This window comes from Tyto alba, unplaced genomic scaffold (genome assembly GCF_018691265.1).
Source record: "Tyto alba isolate M040663 unplaced genomic scaffold, T.alba_DEE_v4.0 Super-Scaffold_1000006, whole genome shotgun sequence".
NCBI lineage: Eukaryota > Metazoa > Chordata > Aves > Strigiformes > Tytonidae > Tyto > Tyto alba.
The window spans coordinates 32,662,491-32,680,498 of record NW_024881272.1 but is presented as its reverse complement, the minus strand read 5'-3'; the positions used below and the strand labels follow the sequence as shown (position 1 = coordinate 32,680,498).

General features: G+C 39.7%; 1 protein-coding gene across 6 annotated transcripts in view; it reads left to right on the top strand.

Moving 5' to 3' along the window:
- DOCK7 (dedicator of cytokinesis 7) overlaps window positions 1–18,008 on the top strand; it is a 107,758-nt gene that overhangs the window by 22,297 nt on the left and 67,453 nt on the right. For all 6 annotated transcript variants that reach the window (XM_042804473.1, XM_042804471.1, XM_042804465.1 and 3 more), the window contains exons 3-12: window positions 3,362–3,537; window positions 3,718–3,786; window positions 6,459–6,588; window positions 6,695–6,907; window positions 7,302–7,387; window positions 9,629–9,695; window positions 10,954–11,103; window positions 13,072–13,152; window positions 15,443–15,608; window positions 16,277–16,419. In XM_042804473.1, coding sequence (XP_042660407.1) covers window positions 3,362–3,537; window positions 3,718–3,786; window positions 6,459–6,588; window positions 6,695–6,907; window positions 7,302–7,387; window positions 9,629–9,695; window positions 10,954–11,103; window positions 13,072–13,152; window positions 15,443–15,608; window positions 16,277–16,419 — 1,281 coding nt within the window. The remainder of the gene's footprint in view (window positions 1–3,361; window positions 3,538–3,717; window positions 3,787–6,458; window positions 6,589–6,694; window positions 6,908–7,301; window positions 7,388–9,628; window positions 9,696–10,953; window positions 11,104–13,071; window positions 13,153–15,442; window positions 15,609–16,276; window positions 16,420–18,008) is intronic.

Here is an 18,008-nt window from a genome sequence, read left to right as displayed (position 1 = left end):
GGGTATGATGATTTCAGGTGACGTTGGCCAGGTTACAAATAACTTGGGAATAGCCCCTTGTATGCTGTGTCTGTTCTTGGTCTCATCCACAGCTTCAGAGGGATGCAGGACAGAGGAGAGGTTAAGGCAACAGCAGCGAGAGCCATGAGAGGAGCTGTCGTGGTTTAGTTCAGACACTGGGACACCATTTGGGTTCATATTCCTTTTGGTGCATTTGTTGGTCCTTATTTCCTCCTCCTCTCTCATCACTTCTTCCCCCACAAATATCTAAAGCTTAAAATAATGTGCTTGCCTTTTATCTGCCAATAGTCTGACACAAAGTAGTTCCTCTTCATAACCATGAATTTATGTTTGGCCTGTTTACTCAGGTGGTAGACAGTATTTCTGGCTGCACAGATGGTGAGTCTAATACAGGCTTCTGGGTTTGACTTTTATGTTTGTTTACATCTTCATGGTACAATAGTTATCCGAAGAGACAAACTGGAAAATTGTGAAATGCAACCTTGGGCCTAATCCTGAGATGTACGAAGGGCTTGGAAACCCCCAGAGCACCGACCCGGGACCTGGTGGTTGGTAGCCTCCTAAGCACTGCCCGCCTTTCCAGATTAGGTGTTTTTTATTTAACTGGTGTAGCGAGTTGATTCATCTTTTGTCCAATATATTGCAATGCTCTTGTTGGACAAGTGAAATTTGAGATGTAAAATTCAGGGAATGGGGAGACGTGTGTGTTTGGAGCAGTGGCAGCCCCTGCCCTGTGGGCAGTCCCTGCTCTGTGTCTGCTCAGTCCTGCACGTCCCCATCAACTCTGCATTAATACAGGGCTTTTTCCTTGTCCATTTGTAATTTTCTCCCGTTTATCAGGAGGAGTGGATTAGAAAGATGGGAGGGAATGAGGAGAAGGTTCCTCTTTCTCCTCTTTCCCCTCATCTGGGGAGATGCACAGGTAGATGAGTTTGTGCAGATTGAAACACGGCACTTGCATGGTCAGCTCAGTTTTGCCGAGCAAGCGCACTGGAAGGTGCCTCAGCTTTGAAGCTGCCGTTGTGGAAGGGAGGTCAGCAGCAGAAGTAAAAGTAAGTCTTAAAAGGTTAGGGCTTAAAAATAAGGTCAGCTAAGCAGCTTTAAGTCACCCTCAGGGGCTACCTCAACCTTCTGGCCGTCTTCCAGTGAGGGTGCTTTCAGTGTCCAGCACAGAGCTGCACTGCTGCGTGGATGGGGCTGTGGACTGGCAGCGAGAGCGCCTCTGCTACCCAATGCCTCCGTGGCTTTTGCCCAGCAATTTTGTTATTTTTATCTTCATTTGCAAGGAGTCTCCATTTCTGGGTTCTTATTCTTCTTTGGGTTTGAGGTTTGTTGGTGGAAAGGCTTATATGCATGCAGAGTAGCAGTAGTATTATGCAACAGTTCTTCTGAAAAAAAAAAACCATGCACTTTTAGCAATTCCTCAATAATAAACTGTCACACTTCACTGCTGTATGTTTTGTCAGTTATCTAGTGCCAAATGGAGCTGGTCTATCTGTATATAAGCAGCAGATAGTGTGAGGTGATGACATGTTAACTGTAATGTGGGAAAGAGCAATGACAAGTTCTGCTCGTTGCGAGTTTTGCAGTGCTGAAAACAGTTAAAAGTATCTGGTTTGTATTTTCAGGAGTTCTCCAAAGCACATACTTTACGTTCATTTCATGAGTTCAGGATTAGAAGGAGGAAGAGAAGATTATGGGGTCAGAGTTAAATAGATGACGATGGTACATTTCTTTACACAGAAATTAATTTTTATCTTTTACCGAAATTGCAGAATGGAATACTGAATTTATTGACAACATATTTTTTTGGTGGACCAGATTCTTATCTGGCATAAAGTCATCTGGTCCAACCCATCTGACTTCACTGGAGTCACACCATTTTTCTGCTGAAGGATTTGCTTTCTGTATTTTAAGAAAATTGCAGTATTCATTGAAGCTGACTGTGGTAGGAGAGATTATTTCAATACCCTCTGTGTTAGCCAAGTCTTTTTGCTTGAATAAAAAGTTCATTTGTTTCAGAACATTTTGGCAATAGAAGTTTAAAAACTGGAATTTGAGATTGGTATAGCATTTTTTTTGAGAAGCACATTTAAAACTTAAGTACTAAATGTTCTTTGTAAAGACATCTCCAACAGAAGGCTAACTATAGGATAGTTCCCTGTCCCACAGAGGTTGTCTCGATGACAGGAAAGAGGAAGTAGTAGAGAAAAAATGCTGAATTTTGATGTGTTTTTGAGACTTGTATTAAACCACTCAGCTTCATGGGGATGTGCCAGGGAATTCTAGGAAATCTGTCAGTTGCTGTAGAGACAGGTTCCTCAAAACTTGTTTTTAGCATTTAATTTTCTTAATGTCTATGTTTATGTACAGCCTCATAGCATAATGATCTCATATCAGATTATATATGTGTATTTATATAGTATACATATGTAAAAATACACAGTTATGCAATGTGAGTATGTATCTAGTTTATGCATTTTTTTTTCATGTATCTTAAAAAAAGCTCACTTTTTTCAGTATGGTGAGAGCAGTATTGCCAATGAAATCTACTGTTTTCCTGCATGTGTGTTTGTTCAGTCATTCCTTGTGCTTTGGGTGCAGCCTTTGTGCCCAGTAAAGATGCTTTTTAAGTCTCCCATTTTATTTAGAGTAGTGTCCCTTCCTGGTATGGGCAGAGTCATCATGGCACTAAAGGTTCTAATATCAGGGAGAAGATGTGGTTAAACTTGAACCTGTGGTAGCCTTTTGTGTTCCCCAGAGAAGTGGTTTAATTCAAAATGATGTTAGTCTTTAGAAATCTGTGGCTTTCTGACCTCCTGGTAAATACAGCCCCTGCCCTGGATTCCTGTCTGGGGGCGTGCCTGAGGGTGAAAGGGTTCTTGCATCTTGCATCAGGGGGAAGGTCCCCTTTGTGATCACAACACGGTAAAAACAAATCCGAAGACATACACATGGGAACTAAAGTGCAAAATGTTTTTTTGCTGCAAACTGATGAATTTCTTGAAAACGGATGAAAATCCATTTTTTTATTTGTACTTATTTTAGATAATGATGAAATGCACCCTAGAAATATTCACAGAAATACCAGATGAAAGATAAGACATGAAAAATAGCTTTGTGATGTGTATTACCTAAGATTAGCACCACTAGGGTTGATTATCGTCTGATGTTAGATCCAGTTTCCTCAACAAGGCAGAAGAGCTTGTTTAAAAAACAAAGTAGAATATGTGCATGTGATTTTTTTCTTTATTTTTCCCTTTCTCTCTGTTTCAAGACCCTTCCATTGCTTGTTTTTTTTTGTTTTTTTTGTTTTGTTTTTTTTTTTTTTTTTCCCCAGGTACCACTTACAGAAGCAGTGGACCCAGTTGAGTTGGAGGACTACCTTATTACACACCCGATCGCAGTGGAGTCCGGGCCCCTGAGAGACTTGCTTGAGTTCCCTCCCGATGACATCGAGGTTGTGTACACCCCCCGAGAATGTCGAACGCTCGTGTCGGCTGTGCCTGAGGAGAGGTAGGACGTGACAGGGGGACACCTCGCTCAAGGAATTTGAGTATCTGCAAGGCTGAAGCCTGAAGTGTTTGTCTGTAGATGCCTGAAAGAGCAAATACAAACCTAAGTGAAGTATGTGTGTTTAAGAAGTCATTATCGTGTCTGTGATTGTGAAGGTGTTTGTTTTTATTCTTTTAACAGTGAGATGGACCCTCACGTGAGGGACTGTGTAAGAAGTTACACGGAAGACTGGGCGATTGTGAACAGAAAGTGAGTTCCCTGTGGTATTTGTCAGCTTGATTTCATATTTAAATTTTTGCAGGATGGCTAGCTGGTATGAGGAGGCTCAAAAATTATTGTCCTGGCTGCTGATTCTATGTGCCCTGGCTTTTAGTTGCCCAGCTCAGCTCAACTGATGCTTTGTATTTAGCTGAAATGATGCTTTGTGTTTTGAAAATTAGATCTCAGACATCAAAACCCCTTGGGGCATTTTTGAAAATCTAGACCATTTTAGTCAACAGTTGCTTTTTTAGAATGGTAGAGAAATTAGGGAATGTGAACAAGTAAAATGACTTTCCACATTTGTTTCTTTCTTTGTTCCACATGTTTTTAGCCCTTTTTAGAGAGAAGTTGCATTAATTTTGTAACGATGTACGATTTATATGCAGGCACATCCATCTAATAGATAAGGTGTCCTCGGCAGCATTCATTTGTTCGCAGACAGACTTTGAGAAAGTGTGTAATTTAAACAAATAATTGTTAATATTTTGAACTATCACAACATTTATGTAATGAGTTAACAGTTTAGAGAATGTGCATGCATTGATTAGTTTATGCAAATTAGCAGAAAGGTTTCCGAGTAGCTCTACTTGGAACATACACTCCCTCAGATGATTGAAAGTCTGATGACTTCAAGAGCTACTGTCAAAGGAGTAAGTGATCCATGTGATGCGCATCACCTACAAATGACTTGACTACAGCTCTGCCCTTGTGGCAGTTGCTACAATTCACTGGTTTAATGTTGTCCTGAGAACCACTTCAGGGGATGCCGAAGGTATGCTCTGCAGTGCTAAGATGACCTAATAAAAATGTGTTTTGTAATCTCACACCAAAAAAAAAAAAAAACCCATCCAGAAAGAAACCCGAGAGCTGCTTTATTAACTCCCAGCCTTTGTGGGCAGAGTCTGGAATGCACAGTAGACTTGGACAATGTGACCTGCCCAGCCAGCACACCTCTTGGTTTCCCAGTGACTTTCACTGGTACCTGGAATACCTGTCTGCGATTCCTGTGCTGAGGAGGTTTGGTTGGCAGCAGAGCTTTCTGTCCTGTGCAGATCAGCTGCAGGTTGCATTCTCTGTCAGGGTAGGCACGAAGACATCACAGTTGCCTGAGTGGGTTGAAGGTGTGATGAGTGATTGTTGAACTACAGTCAAAGGTTGTCTTGCCCCTTTGGGGGAGGAGAGGCACTTCCATTAACATCCATAGGAGTTTTTACCTGGATAAAATCATGGCAGTGGACTGGGTAGAAACAGAAGGGTTACTGCTGGAGCAGGGGAAGAACCCAAGAGTTTGGCTGGGAAGGCTTGAATTTTTTTTTCAAGTAAGGATGCCAACAGCTATTTCTTAATCCATCCTGTTGGATGTTTACAAGTGCTCTGGATAGCTTGGGGGACAAAAAATCCAGCTCTTCTAGCTTTAGAAGATCATGACTTCTGATGTGCCATCCTCCTCTCCCCTACCCCAGGGGAAATAATATTTATGTCAATCTCTGACTACAGTGCTTTGCAACCAAAATGTTTTGGGGGGCAGGCAAATCCATCCTTTCAGTGATTACTTTAATGGTATTGGAAAAGGTAAATAAGTTTTATTCACTGGCCTAAAAAAACCCAATAGCATATTCTTATTTCAACTTTATGGCATAATTTCTGTGTGTTAGACTAATGGCAGCAATGTTCAGAAGCACCTATGAAGTCAGGTCTGATTTAGAATGAATTTACACTTGTTTGTGGAGCTGTGATGAAATGCAGACACCCCAGGTGAGGATTATACAGATCATATTGTTCAGTTCTCAGGAATTATAACCTAGCGAGGAAAATGCTTTTCTCCTTTTTCTCCTCCCTTTCGTTATTCACTGCTAGCATGCCCATGGTTTTCACATGTCTGTGCATCCTTCTGTGTTAACTTCGGTAACCGAGCGGGATAAGAACAATTAATTCTAGATGTGACCCCAACACTGCTTTGGGAACTGACTTAGAGTGCGTACTGTAAGGAGACCGTGGCTCTGGCCATATGTGTGTGCAAATATAGACACAGTGCCATTTGGTACCCGAAAATTTGCTAGTCAAAGAGATCTGATCTTGTCAGCAACAGTAGACAGACTGTTTACTAGCAAGCGCTCTTACACCCTGGAAAGCTCTGAAGGACCTGATTCTGCTTATAAAGATGCTATGGGAAGATGCTCATTTTAGTTGGGGTTGGAAAGTTGAATGTTTTCCAGAGGTGCTTAGGACTCATGCGCTTCATGCAGTCCTACCTGAAGTTGGTGTTTTGGTTTTCAAGTTACTAATATTGTCTGCTCCAAGTCAGTTCTTGCTCCACCAGAGCCACTGGCCTTTAATTCTCATGTTCTTGGCCTATCTGAAGCTTGGCATTCCAGTCACACATTTTATGATGTGTGACCTTATTAACTGACCGTTGATAGTACTTCTTTTGACATCACCCAGGTTTTATAGTTGAACAGAGTGACACTGTAGTACTGGAATACTGGTTGTTGGATTATTACCCAGCTACAGTGGAGGGTGACTGGAAATACTGCTTGCAGAAAGCAGCTTATGCTTTGAGAGGACCCACACTGTTAATACTGGGTTTGTTCTGTAATTCTGCTTCTGGGTTTGGGGTCTAAAGGGATGCTAAGAATGCATTTGAAATACTTTGTTTTCAGATATCACAAGCTAGGAACTGGATTTAATCCCAACACCTTGGACAAACAGAAGGAGAGGCAAAAGGGGCTCCCCAAACAGATCTTTGAATCTGATGAAGCTCCAGATGGCAACAGTTACCAGGATGAACAAGTAATGTACCTGTAAAACCTTGCTACATAAAACCTAATTTATAGTCGCATTTTAAAAGTGCAGTCCCTTTCCCATTATAAGTTGCTTTTCATTTGTTGAATCTCAGGATGACCTTAAACGACGTTCAATGTCAATTGATGATACTCCCCGGGGCAGCTGGGCATGCAGTATTTTTGATCTGAAGAACTCCCTTCCAGATGCCCTTCTCCCAAACCTACTGGACCGAACCCCAAATGAAGAGATTGACCACCACAATGAAGATCAGAGGAAGTCCAGTAGGCATAAGGAGCTTTTTGCACTACATCCAGCACCAGATGAGGTATTTTCATACACATGTGGGTGAGACTGAAAAAGTGAAGGATGCGGGGAATGTGAAAATTGTCAGTCTGCCACGGATTTAAAGGAGTTAAGATCACCTATGTTTAATGTACATGAGAACCTTAGCTATTTTGTGGGTCACATGTTCTTTAGCATATTGTCTTGCCATAGATTTTACTTTCTGAAAATTGGTTTCCTTTATGGTTATGCAATGCCCTATAATGTAGAATCATTAAAACGATTTAATTTAGCATATTTGTAGCTGCTGATGAACGTAACATGTTGGTAAACCTTGGATTAAATCAGTTCTAGTGTCTTAGAAGAAAAAAGTGATACATATGTTTGCTTCATAATGCTGTTAGTGGTTTTTACAAGTGCCATGTCTCTAATTTCAGGAGGAGCCTATAGAACGACTTAGTGTCCCTGAAGTACCCAAAGAACACTTTGGCCAAAGACTCCTGGTGAAGTGTTTGTCCCTTAAGTAAGTATCACTCCAACGGGCAGCTGCATTGCCAAAATTGATAATTTAAATCCGCTCTTGTATATGTACATCTGGATATATCTTGTATCCATGTACTTCTGTTTATTACCCTTGAAGTAACACTGTTTGGTTTGGTCGTAGGCTTAAAGATTAGTTCTGTAAAGGATAAGTTACACAGTACCGTGCATCAGACAGTTTTATTTTCAAGAGTTTCTTCATATTGGCATGACACAGATAACATCCACCTCGGCTTTTCTCTGTGTTGCTTTCCAGCCAGGCTGTAGCTATACCTCTTCCATGGTACTAGCGCAGAAGCTTCACTGCACTCATCTGGGGCTCTGAAGTTGGCCAGTCATTGATGTTTGGTTCTGTAATAAGGAAGTTTAAGAGGGACAAAAAAAAAAAAAAAAAAGAAAACTTAGAAATGCTTAAGCCTTAAAGCATAAGACAACCAAAGATTTGCTGAAGTTTAGGCTCAACAACCTTGACTGTGTCCCTTTAAGAGTGAAGACTTTATATACTTAGCAAGCATTAACTGGAGGAATAGAAACCTGTTAAACAAGTTTAATGAAGTGGAGCTCCTGAATATAGGGTTACCTGCAGCTGGTTCATTGCCTATAACTCTTCTCTAATAACACAAGGTAAAATTTTACTGTTATTCCCTTGGAGAAATAAAGTACAAAACTGATTTTCCACACTGCTGTATTCATCTTCTGTGTCCTCAGTTAGGTCAACCCTTCTTATTAGAGAGCTCCAGTTAGACTACCTTGCAGCTCATAACTGAGATATATGTGTGGGACATATCTCCTGCTTGTAGAGTACTCCAGGACCTAATATAGCCATAGAGATGAACTGATTTTGCAGCCTTTTATGAACTGGAACAACATAATATGCAGTAGCAGTGGAGCTTCCTCTCCAAAGGGTGGTGTCTTTAGCATAAATAACTTAAATGCTGGATATTAATGATTTCTGCTATTTGAGCATCTCTTTCTGACTGTAAATTTATAGCAAATCTGCTCAAGTATGTGCTTGTTTGTGTACCACACTAATCTCTGAAACTGCACTTACAGTTATAATAGCTAGCATCCAAGATTGTGCCATCTTAGTGACTGTAAAAGAAGTACAAAGTCTCTTTCACAGGGAGTTTTTCAGTCCAAGGAGAGGTGTGGGTAAAACAGAAGGGTTGCCATAGTGCTAAGATCACCTAAGCAGGGTCATCTTAAGGTTGATCTCACCTTTGTTGCAAAATTAAAGAAAATACCTGTGTGGTGGTGCAGTCTGTTGTTGTTCTCGCTAGCTGAAATAGTTCCAGGCTTGGAAAGCTGCGAGCTCTGTGTGAGGACTAGGTTCTGGGAGATCCCACCACAGATTGGGCGTTAGTTTGCACAGAGAGGCTGTGCAGACACGAGAATGGTGTTTCAGTCCCTGCTTACTGTGGCGTAGGGACAAGTTTTGAATGTTTTTTTCCTTTCTTAACTTCCCAGGTGAGCTATCGACGACTTTAGCTCTATTTGGCAGGTTAGTGTTTTCATTGGAAGTGTTTCAGTTAGCGTGAGTACTTGATAACAGTTATTCTGAAAAAGTGACACCTTTTTGAGAGAGTCTTTGAGATACTGGCAGTTTCTGACAAAAGTGAAATGTTGAAAAATGCCGGAATAGCTGTCCCTGACTCTCCACAGGAAGCAGCTTTCTGGGCAGTAACGCTGAGAGGAGTGGTTGGCCATTTAACCATATCACCAGGTCAGCAGAGTAAATCAGCACATATAGGACAGATTCTCAGGGTAATCAGAGGAGCTAAGTGGTCCAGCTATCCCAATTAATAATTCCTCTCCCTTTAAGGAAGCTATTAGGTTGCTTCGCTTAGCTTTCAAATGACACTTGAAGAAGATAAAAGCGTTTGTAGAAGTGTATTTTATGTCCTGTGACCCTAATCCCAACCTTTCTGTTGGGTCAGCGCGTTGAAATGGCTTTTAGAAGGTCCAGGGAGCACCAGTATGTGTCCTGGTGGAAGGGAGCAGAGGCAATGCAGAGGAAGCAGGAGAGGAGTGGGGGGAAAACTGGGGAGGGAGAGCTCCCTTTTCAGCAGGAGCAAGCCCTTGGGTTGGCTCATCAGTTCCTGGCATCTTGACATCACAGTGGTCAGCCCTCGCCTTACACAGGAAGGATTTGGAGAGGGGGGGGTAGGTTATTGTCTCTTACAAAATGCAGGTCAACTGATTCTATGTGTTTCTTTCTTTCAAGATTTGAAATAGAAATTGAGCCCATTTTTGCAAGTTTGGCTTTGTATGATGTTAAAGAAAAGAAAAAGGTAGGTTTTTAATTACTTGAGTGATGACATTTCCACCGAAGCATTGCAAACCTGTACTCAAAAAAAAAGAGGAGAAATTAATGCTGGAAACAAACCTTTATGAAGACGGTGACATACTAGTGATTGGAAGAATGATGAAGGCATTTTGTGAACCATCTTGTGTGTTCTTATTCTGCTTAGTAAAACAGTTGAAGTATAACCACTTTTCTAAAAATATTATCTAATATGTGAGTGCCTGAAATCAGAATATATATACTGTCCAATCTTGGCTTTCAAAAGTCTCTTCCCCAGAGAGAACTTAAGTAACTGAAACCTTTTATTTAGATTAAGTTTTTATGACTTTCTTAATCTCTTTTTCGTGATTCAGCATGGTATGTGTCCAAGTAGCATTTTAATAATGCAGAAGAAAGTCATACATGCTAAAATCAAAACAAAACTGAGGAGTCTTTTCAAGGACTAACTTGTAGGAAATGCAGAGTACATTTATTCCTCTATTTATGTTGGGTATTTAATATTTGAAGAGTCTCTTAGTTTTCCTAATTCAAGATATTAGCAGTAGTAGAGAGAAAAATGTTAAAAATATGCATTTTGACATTTATCTCTTAAAGACTTGAATTTAATGCATTGAGTTTTAAGTTATGTAGATGAGAGTATGTGGAATATTATGTGAACTTTGTTTAATATTTAAATCACATTTCATAAGCCAATTTTATCATCTCATTACTCCTTTTTTTTTTTTTTTTTTCCTCTAACGTAGTAAGTTCTTTAGTGACCTCTGGTGTTGATAACCAGCTCACATTCATTTTGGCCTTGAAGCCTTCATACAGTCAAGGATTTGGTGTTTCAGCATAGAAAGCTCACTGTCTTGTCTTTCAAGATGTGTGTTTTTTTCTTTTTCTATAGATGATCTTAAAGATAATTTTTTATTTTGATACTTTGATATTTTCAATTCAGATAACAATTGTAATTCTGACTCCTGTGATGGAACTACCTTACAGGAGCCAGAGGAAATTTTATATGTAGTGTGTATTGTTTGCTCAATTTCCCTTCTCCTTTCCCACTGTCCTGCCTTGATTTCTTAATGAAAGATTTTTGTTTTTTTTTTTCCCTTTCTCCTTTTCTTTTTATACATGGTTTGAAAGAAGGCACTTCTGGTAGTTTTTTATTTGTGTTTTGAAATTCTCTGTTGTGTTTATGAAGAGTTTACCAAAAATTAAAGGTATAACTAATGTTTGAGGCTACCTGACTTCTCCCCTAGATTTCGGAAAATTTCTACTTTGATTTAAACTCTGAACAAATGAAGGGAATGCTTCGGCCACATGTCCCCCCTGCTGCTATATCCACGCTGGCCAGATCTGCCATCTTTTCTATCACTTACCCTTCCCAAGATGTCTTTCTGGTAATAAAGGTAAGAAGTGTCAGAGAAAATTAAATTATTATTGTCTCTTGTTTTCTATTTAAAATAAAATATAAATGCGTCTGGCTGACTAGTTGTCTTCTTATTTGCATTTAGAGAATAGAATTCAATTCTCAAAAGTGTAAACACAGGCACCACAGTATTCTGTTTCATTTCAGATATTCTCACTTAGGATGTTAAGTTCCTTTGTAACAGAAACAGTTCAGTAAAGATATGCATTGTTGTATTATCGAAAAACTGAAAAGAGCACAAAGGTTTGCTTGATACAGAGCAGCTTTCTGGGGCATGACCTTGGTTTTCATGTGAAACAATGTGCTGACTCCCTAAGATGATTGATGAGTGAGTGATTTAAAAATATATATTGATCTGGATCTCATTTCAAAAGTGATATATGCTGTTAAGCCAAATTTTCAAATGTCTTTAAGAACTGAAATTGCTAAGAGAGTGAGATCCATAACTGAAATAAAATGCCACATTGGTCACTCCTGGAGTAAAGTATACAAAGATAAAAATTATTTTCTCTTCTTTCATTTGATTCAGTGAATGCACAAGTCTTACTAGTTCAGATTGGCTTTTGAGTCCGTTTTTTTGGCTGGTCTCTGCATAAAAATTATCCTGTTGTAAAAAGAGGAGTTCAATACACGCTTGCAGTTCACAGGCAGTGGTTACATTGCCTGCTAGCTGAGTGCTGTGCTTTGAGAACCCTGTTGTCTGAGGTGTGTGCAAGTTCTTCACGAACCAATTCTTACATGAGCAATAAGCTTTTGAAAATGAATTCAGGCTTTGTGGCATGACAAAACAGAAACAGTCCCCGGTGAGAATAAGGCTATCAGTAGTGTTGGAGCATATTCTGATCTCCAATTTTCAGTATGATTTTCTGAATTCCTTCTAAAAATCATGTTCTGCCTATGCACACATAATCAGTCTTTTGATTTGTACAAGATATGGGGGAGAGAGAACCCCATATTTATGAGATGGGGATCTGTCCGAAAGAGCTTGTGACTGGACGTTAGTGCTGAGAAAACCAGTGATCCTAGAGGAGCTGGTTTAGGTGATTTTTTTGATTTGATGATGAAAAGGATATAGTAAGAGATAAATAAGATGGATGCATAGCATGCCTTATCGGGTACATTTTCACTTGGGTCTATTCACTGGGAAACCGCTTTTCAGGAAGCTGGTATTGCTATCTTAAAGTCACCAGGGAGTGCAAGATTTGCTGGAAGGTAGTTTTGTTCTTTATATTGTGGTAGCCTTGCGGAGTTCCACTAATTGACAAGTATGAATGGCACATTATGGGAGAAGTTTAAATATATTCTAATCTAATAACAGCATGTGCGGAGTAGCAGACGTGGGAGGGAGGGCCAGGATGCTTCTGAAAGAAACAGTCTTCATGCATGTGATAGGGAAGATATTTCTATCAGAAACTGGGTGTTAAGCAGTTTTGTCTTAAGCAGTTTTGTGTTACTCAGACACTTCAGAGGCAAACATATACTTTTTAGCTAAATTACTTTAATTATTTGATTATTTGATTTGAAAACACACTGATTTAAAATAGCACTTGTTTTAGGCAAGCATATCCAAATCACCTTTTTGTGCTGCTGCAATAGGTCCTTAATGTGGCAAACAGAAATAAGAACAGAATTCTGAAAATGATGCTGCTGAAGACAGTTGGTGTAAACTGTCTGAAGGCCTTAAAAATGAGCTGAAAGTGTCTCTAGAACAGATCAAAGTGAAGTGGTATACGTTCCCTTTGAACCTGTATTTACACTTGTGATTTAGATATAGCTGGAGATCCGGGAATTTACTGGTTCTAACAACGTGAGTGCAGTGCTTGTTCCCTGACTCACAAAGGGCAATCGAGCTTTAACTCTTTTGAAAGAATGTTTTTGCTTCCTAGTGTTTAATTTAATAAGCCTTGCTGGATACGTGTCCTTACAATGGTTCATATTCCCTTCTCAGCTGGAAAAAGTATTACAGCAGGGTGATATTGGGGAGTGTGCAGAGCCTTATATGATTTTTAAAGAATCTGATGCAGCAAAGGTAAGATTTATTTTTTTTTTTTATGTTTTGGGTAAATTTGGCTACAAGCACGTTAAGGCATTTTGTTATTAACAAATTAAATGTACATTATTTTCTTTTACCTAGGACTGAAGAGCCATTGATACTGTTCCTGTCCTTAAAATGATCCATTTTTAATTAAGAATCTAGTCAAATTCTAAAGGCCAAAAAAGTCAGAGACCCCTGAATCTTGATGCCTTATTGGGGTAGAGTAGTTAAAGGTCATCAGTTTTTGTAGCTGACAGGGGAGATGTGTGGTTACCATCAAGCTCAGTCATCTGTGATTCCCTGTCCCAAAGGATCAGCTGTGTGCTTATAGCTGGGTCAAGTGAAGGCAGCCTTTGATGTGAATTTGCAGTAAAATTTCAACTTTTCCATTGCATCTGCAGCTTAACCCCATCACAGTACATCTACCTTCCTCTAGAAGGGTTATAAAGTGGATGAAATATATTAACAGGAGATTCTCCATCAGGCCTGGTTTTGAATTGCAGTGCATTTCTGGTTCTTTTTTTCTTCTATTTTCTGCTGATTTTCCTTTTTCCTAATATTGTAAAGAAGGGTCACACTCAACAGCAGGATGAAGCTGTCCTTTTTACGTATAGTAAGGGGAATATTATATTTTTATATTTTAGTGTTTGTTTTTTTCTCATTAACAGCGTCCCTTAATTCCTGCCTTCAACAGTTTGGGCATTTCCCTGTGCATTAAAGTCTTGGGCATTTTAAAGTGCAGTGGATGCCATGGACCTGCCCCAGTTTGCCTGATTCTTTGTCTTTCCTTCACATGTTTAAATGCAGCCTGTCTCCTTGCAGGACTAAAAGCAGAGGTCTCCCTGCAGGGAAGAATGCCATCTTATTCCCTGCAGTTGGCAGCTGGTTACTCACAGTACTGTGTTGGAGTCTGGGTGGGAATTGGAGGTTTGGTAGGTTTAGGAGCAAACAGGAATGGTGGTAGGACCTGCGGAATTCAGTGACACCTGGACTATGGCCTTTCCTGGATCTTTTCACCCACAGGCTACTATTTGTTTTTCTGAAGTGTTTTCTCCAGTACAACAGTGGTTATAGCATAGCCAACTCTGATTTTATCGGCAGTCAGAAGGACAAATTTCTAATTTGAGCATAGTATGTTATTTTACAGCTCTGGTTTGTAAAGTGTGCAAGCAAGTTTGGAAGAGAAATCCTGGGTACATAGAATGTGAAGCAGTGCTTATGAGTCTCAGAAATGGTTCCTAATTTCTGGTACAATTGGGTTGAGCCAAGTGAAGATCAAAGGGTAATAGTGAGGACTGGATGAAGGGCAAAACAGAGATGCCAGCGCTTCTTGTGATCAGAGGCTTTCCATTATGTTTTTTTCAAAGGAGCTGGGATGGTCATTTGTTAGTTTCAGTCCAACTCTAACAAAGTTTTGCCTTCCTAAAGTTCTAATATATTTTTAGCTGAATAAGTTCGTGTTTTTCATCTATCTCTGTCTTTATATCACTGCAGCATAATATGAAAAATAGGTATTTTTCACCTCAGGTATATAGGTAACTAAAGTGAAAAACTACATTTCCTGTGATCAGTAAGTTGACATATGTCTAAGTGAAATTTTGGAATTGGATTTGCAGGATGCCTGGGAATGTAGGTGTAAAGGTGATTTTTCAAGATCTCCTTCTCAGCAAGGTGCATAAGCGTGTCCTGAGTTAGAGCAATGTGAACAACAGAGCGCTCTCTGTTGTTAGCCAGCCCCCTGTCTGGGGACTTCTTCAAGGCCTGTAGGTAACAACCTTTCTAAAGCAAAAAATTGCTCTTTAATATGCAGACTTATGGAAAAGTCCTATCTTATTCCTTTTTTTCCTCAACAAAATCAGTATGATACTGCTCACTTGAGGCATGTTTTCAGTTTCCCATGCAACTCCAGATGATCTGAGCACCTGCTGCATAAAATCACATTAAGAAAGGCCGTTTCAGACTATATACAGTAAAATTCAGCTTTTCCTGAAAGGGCAGTGGGCAGATGAGCTCACTGGGATTTGACAGGCTGTTTGGGAGGTTTAAGAGCATGAAGCCAGCTGCTCTATCAGGCTGTCCTGTGTCAGGTACCATTGGCCTGATGGTAGTTTTGTGAAGCAGAAGTCCATTTGTGTAGCACTTAGTGTTCCTCCTCTAGAAGGTGCTGTTGAAGCACAAAATCATTGCAAGTTAGAAAAGATACCATTGTTACTGGTTTTGCTAAGTGAACCTTTGTTCCTGTTCCTCTCCTTTTAATCTCTTGGATTGAATATTTTCTTCACAGAATAAGGAAAAGTTGGAAAAACTGAAATTCCAGGCAGAACAGTTTTGCCAAAGATTAGGCAAGTATCGAATGCCTTTTGCCTGGACAGCCATTCATTTAATGAACATTGTGAGCAGCGCTGGAAGTTTGGAAAGAGATTCCACGGAAGTGGAAGTTGGCACAGGAGGTACAGTATCTGGCATCTGCATGAGGGAATGTGGACAAATCCAGAGTTTGCTGAAATCTTGATTCATACCCTGTAGCTGCCGTTGCTCCTTTTATCGCTTTCCTCCCCCTGCCCTAGGCCTTCTGATAGTCTTGGGTCATGGTTGAAATAAAACAGAAAAGTCCACGATAACAAATGAATTTATCTTTCAAGGATTTTACAAGCAAACCATCTGTTATATTATTTAAAACCAGGCTTCTAAGACTGAGAGAGCGTTACAGGCTGATGAACATTTTCCAAAGGAGTGGATTAATCTTTGTGAACCACATAGCTCATCTGAAACTGCTCTTCAGCATCCCCAAAACTGCCAACTTCATCATCTTTCAGAGCAAGAGAAATACATAAATCTCCACACGATAAAGACTTTTATAATAGCAGTAAGGCACTGGGGTGAGGTTGCTGTGAGAGGAGCAGAAGTAGTCAGCTGTGCTTCATAGCCTCCTGATGCCTCAGGAGTGTGATTGTCTTAGCATAACCACCTCTTCTATCATGCTTATTGCATAATTTCCAACTGCAGCACCTATCTCCTTGTGTAGAAAATCCTGGTTGGAACAAAGTAGGCTCTTGGACTATTGTTTTTCTTCTTTTTTTTTTTAACACCTCCCCCTTTTTATTTTTATTTTTTGAAGAACGTAAGGGCTCGTGGTCGGAGAGGCGGAATTCCAGTATTGTTGGGAGGCGTTCATTGGAGAGAACCACAAGTGGGGATGAGGCTTGCAATTTGACCAGTTTTAGACCAGCTACTCTGACGGTGACAAACTTCTTTAAACAGGTATTTTATGAAGCTATCTAATTAAGGAGTTGGTCCTTGGCCAGAGCGATTTGATCATGTGAAGTCAGTTTAGACCTGAATGATTAATTTGCGGTGCTTTCAAATGCATGCAATGTATGTTCCCTGATCGCAGGATATCTTTGAACAGCATGCACTGGGTTTATTATATCATGTGCTTAATTCTGCCAGCAGTGGGTCCACAGTCGGTTGGTGGATTCTTTCAGTAAGTTTACTGTGAATAATTACGTTACGGGATTTGAAATTATTAGCTGGTTTTGACTTGAATGATAAAACATCATTATGGCAAAGTGATTTAATCACTCCAGCTAACAGAGCTGGGTCTCCTCAGAATAACACCGGTTTATTTTGCTCCAGATTTTTCTAACATGCACTGAAAAAAATTTCTGCCTGGCCTTTTGGTAAACATATTTGGAAAACTGCTCATAGAAGCAAATTCACAAAAACTGAGGAGAACTTCTTTGGTTTAGTATGTGCCAAAAAGTATTCCAGGTATTTGTCCAAGCCTGGGAGTTGCATAGCATGCATCTTGATGGTCAGTTGACTCCTTTGGTGTCATTGGGTGATAGACCATCCCGTTGGCACATCAGAACCAGGTTTGTTGATGTGATTTGAGGTTGGCGTCAGTTCCCTGGACACATCCAGAGATGTCTGACAAAACAAAACATTTAACTTCTGATGTTGCTTTGCTAAGTGGTAGCTATTCTTAGCCAGAGCTTGGGATTTTCCTGAGAAGCAGTAGAAGACATGGTTAAACAGAATAAAATTTTTAGTTAAGCTTAGAAAATGGTTTCAGTTCATTAATTTTTGCTAAGATTTGCTTAATGCCACATCTGGTTAAGGAAAATTGTTACTTCAATGTCACCTTTGTGTATAAAAAGGGATTTAATAGTGTACAACCAGATATTTTTTTTGACTGATTTCTCAATCATTGGGAACACAAAGATTTAGATTCTATATATTGAAAGTTAATTGAACTCCTTTTTTTTTTTTCCTCTGGTTATTTTGGTTATGTGCCATTTTCACTGTGGGTAGCCATCCAAAGTCTGCTCTTAAATAAAGTAGTGTAAATAAGGAGAAATGTCATCAAGGGCATCAAGTTATCCTGGTACAAACCATGTAAGTGGAGGGTGACTCATACCTCTGGTGCTCTGTGCTTTCCTGAAACTCAGTATGACTGAAACTGCATTCTATGAATGGTATCTCTGGGGCCTCAGTGACACAGAGCAGCACAGCAGGTTCCTTTTGTTTGGGGCGTTAGTAAAGTCCAGTTCTGCAATGTATTCACCCAAAATGTAGAAAGTAAGGAAAAAGTATTGCAGCGTTGTTAATGGAGACATTCTACTGACCATATTCTGCAGCCCTTTTTGTAATATATACCAGTTCAAACTTGTCACTGAGTTAGTAATGATTTACAAAATCATATATTTATTTACTTTGTCAACATTGTTTTCACTTGACAACTTTGGAACAGCTTGTTTTATTAATTTGTCCTTTAAAAATTTCTGAATGTTGATTTAAGATTTTAAGTTTCTGATTATTCTGTCTTTTATTTTTTATCTTCCCTTCCT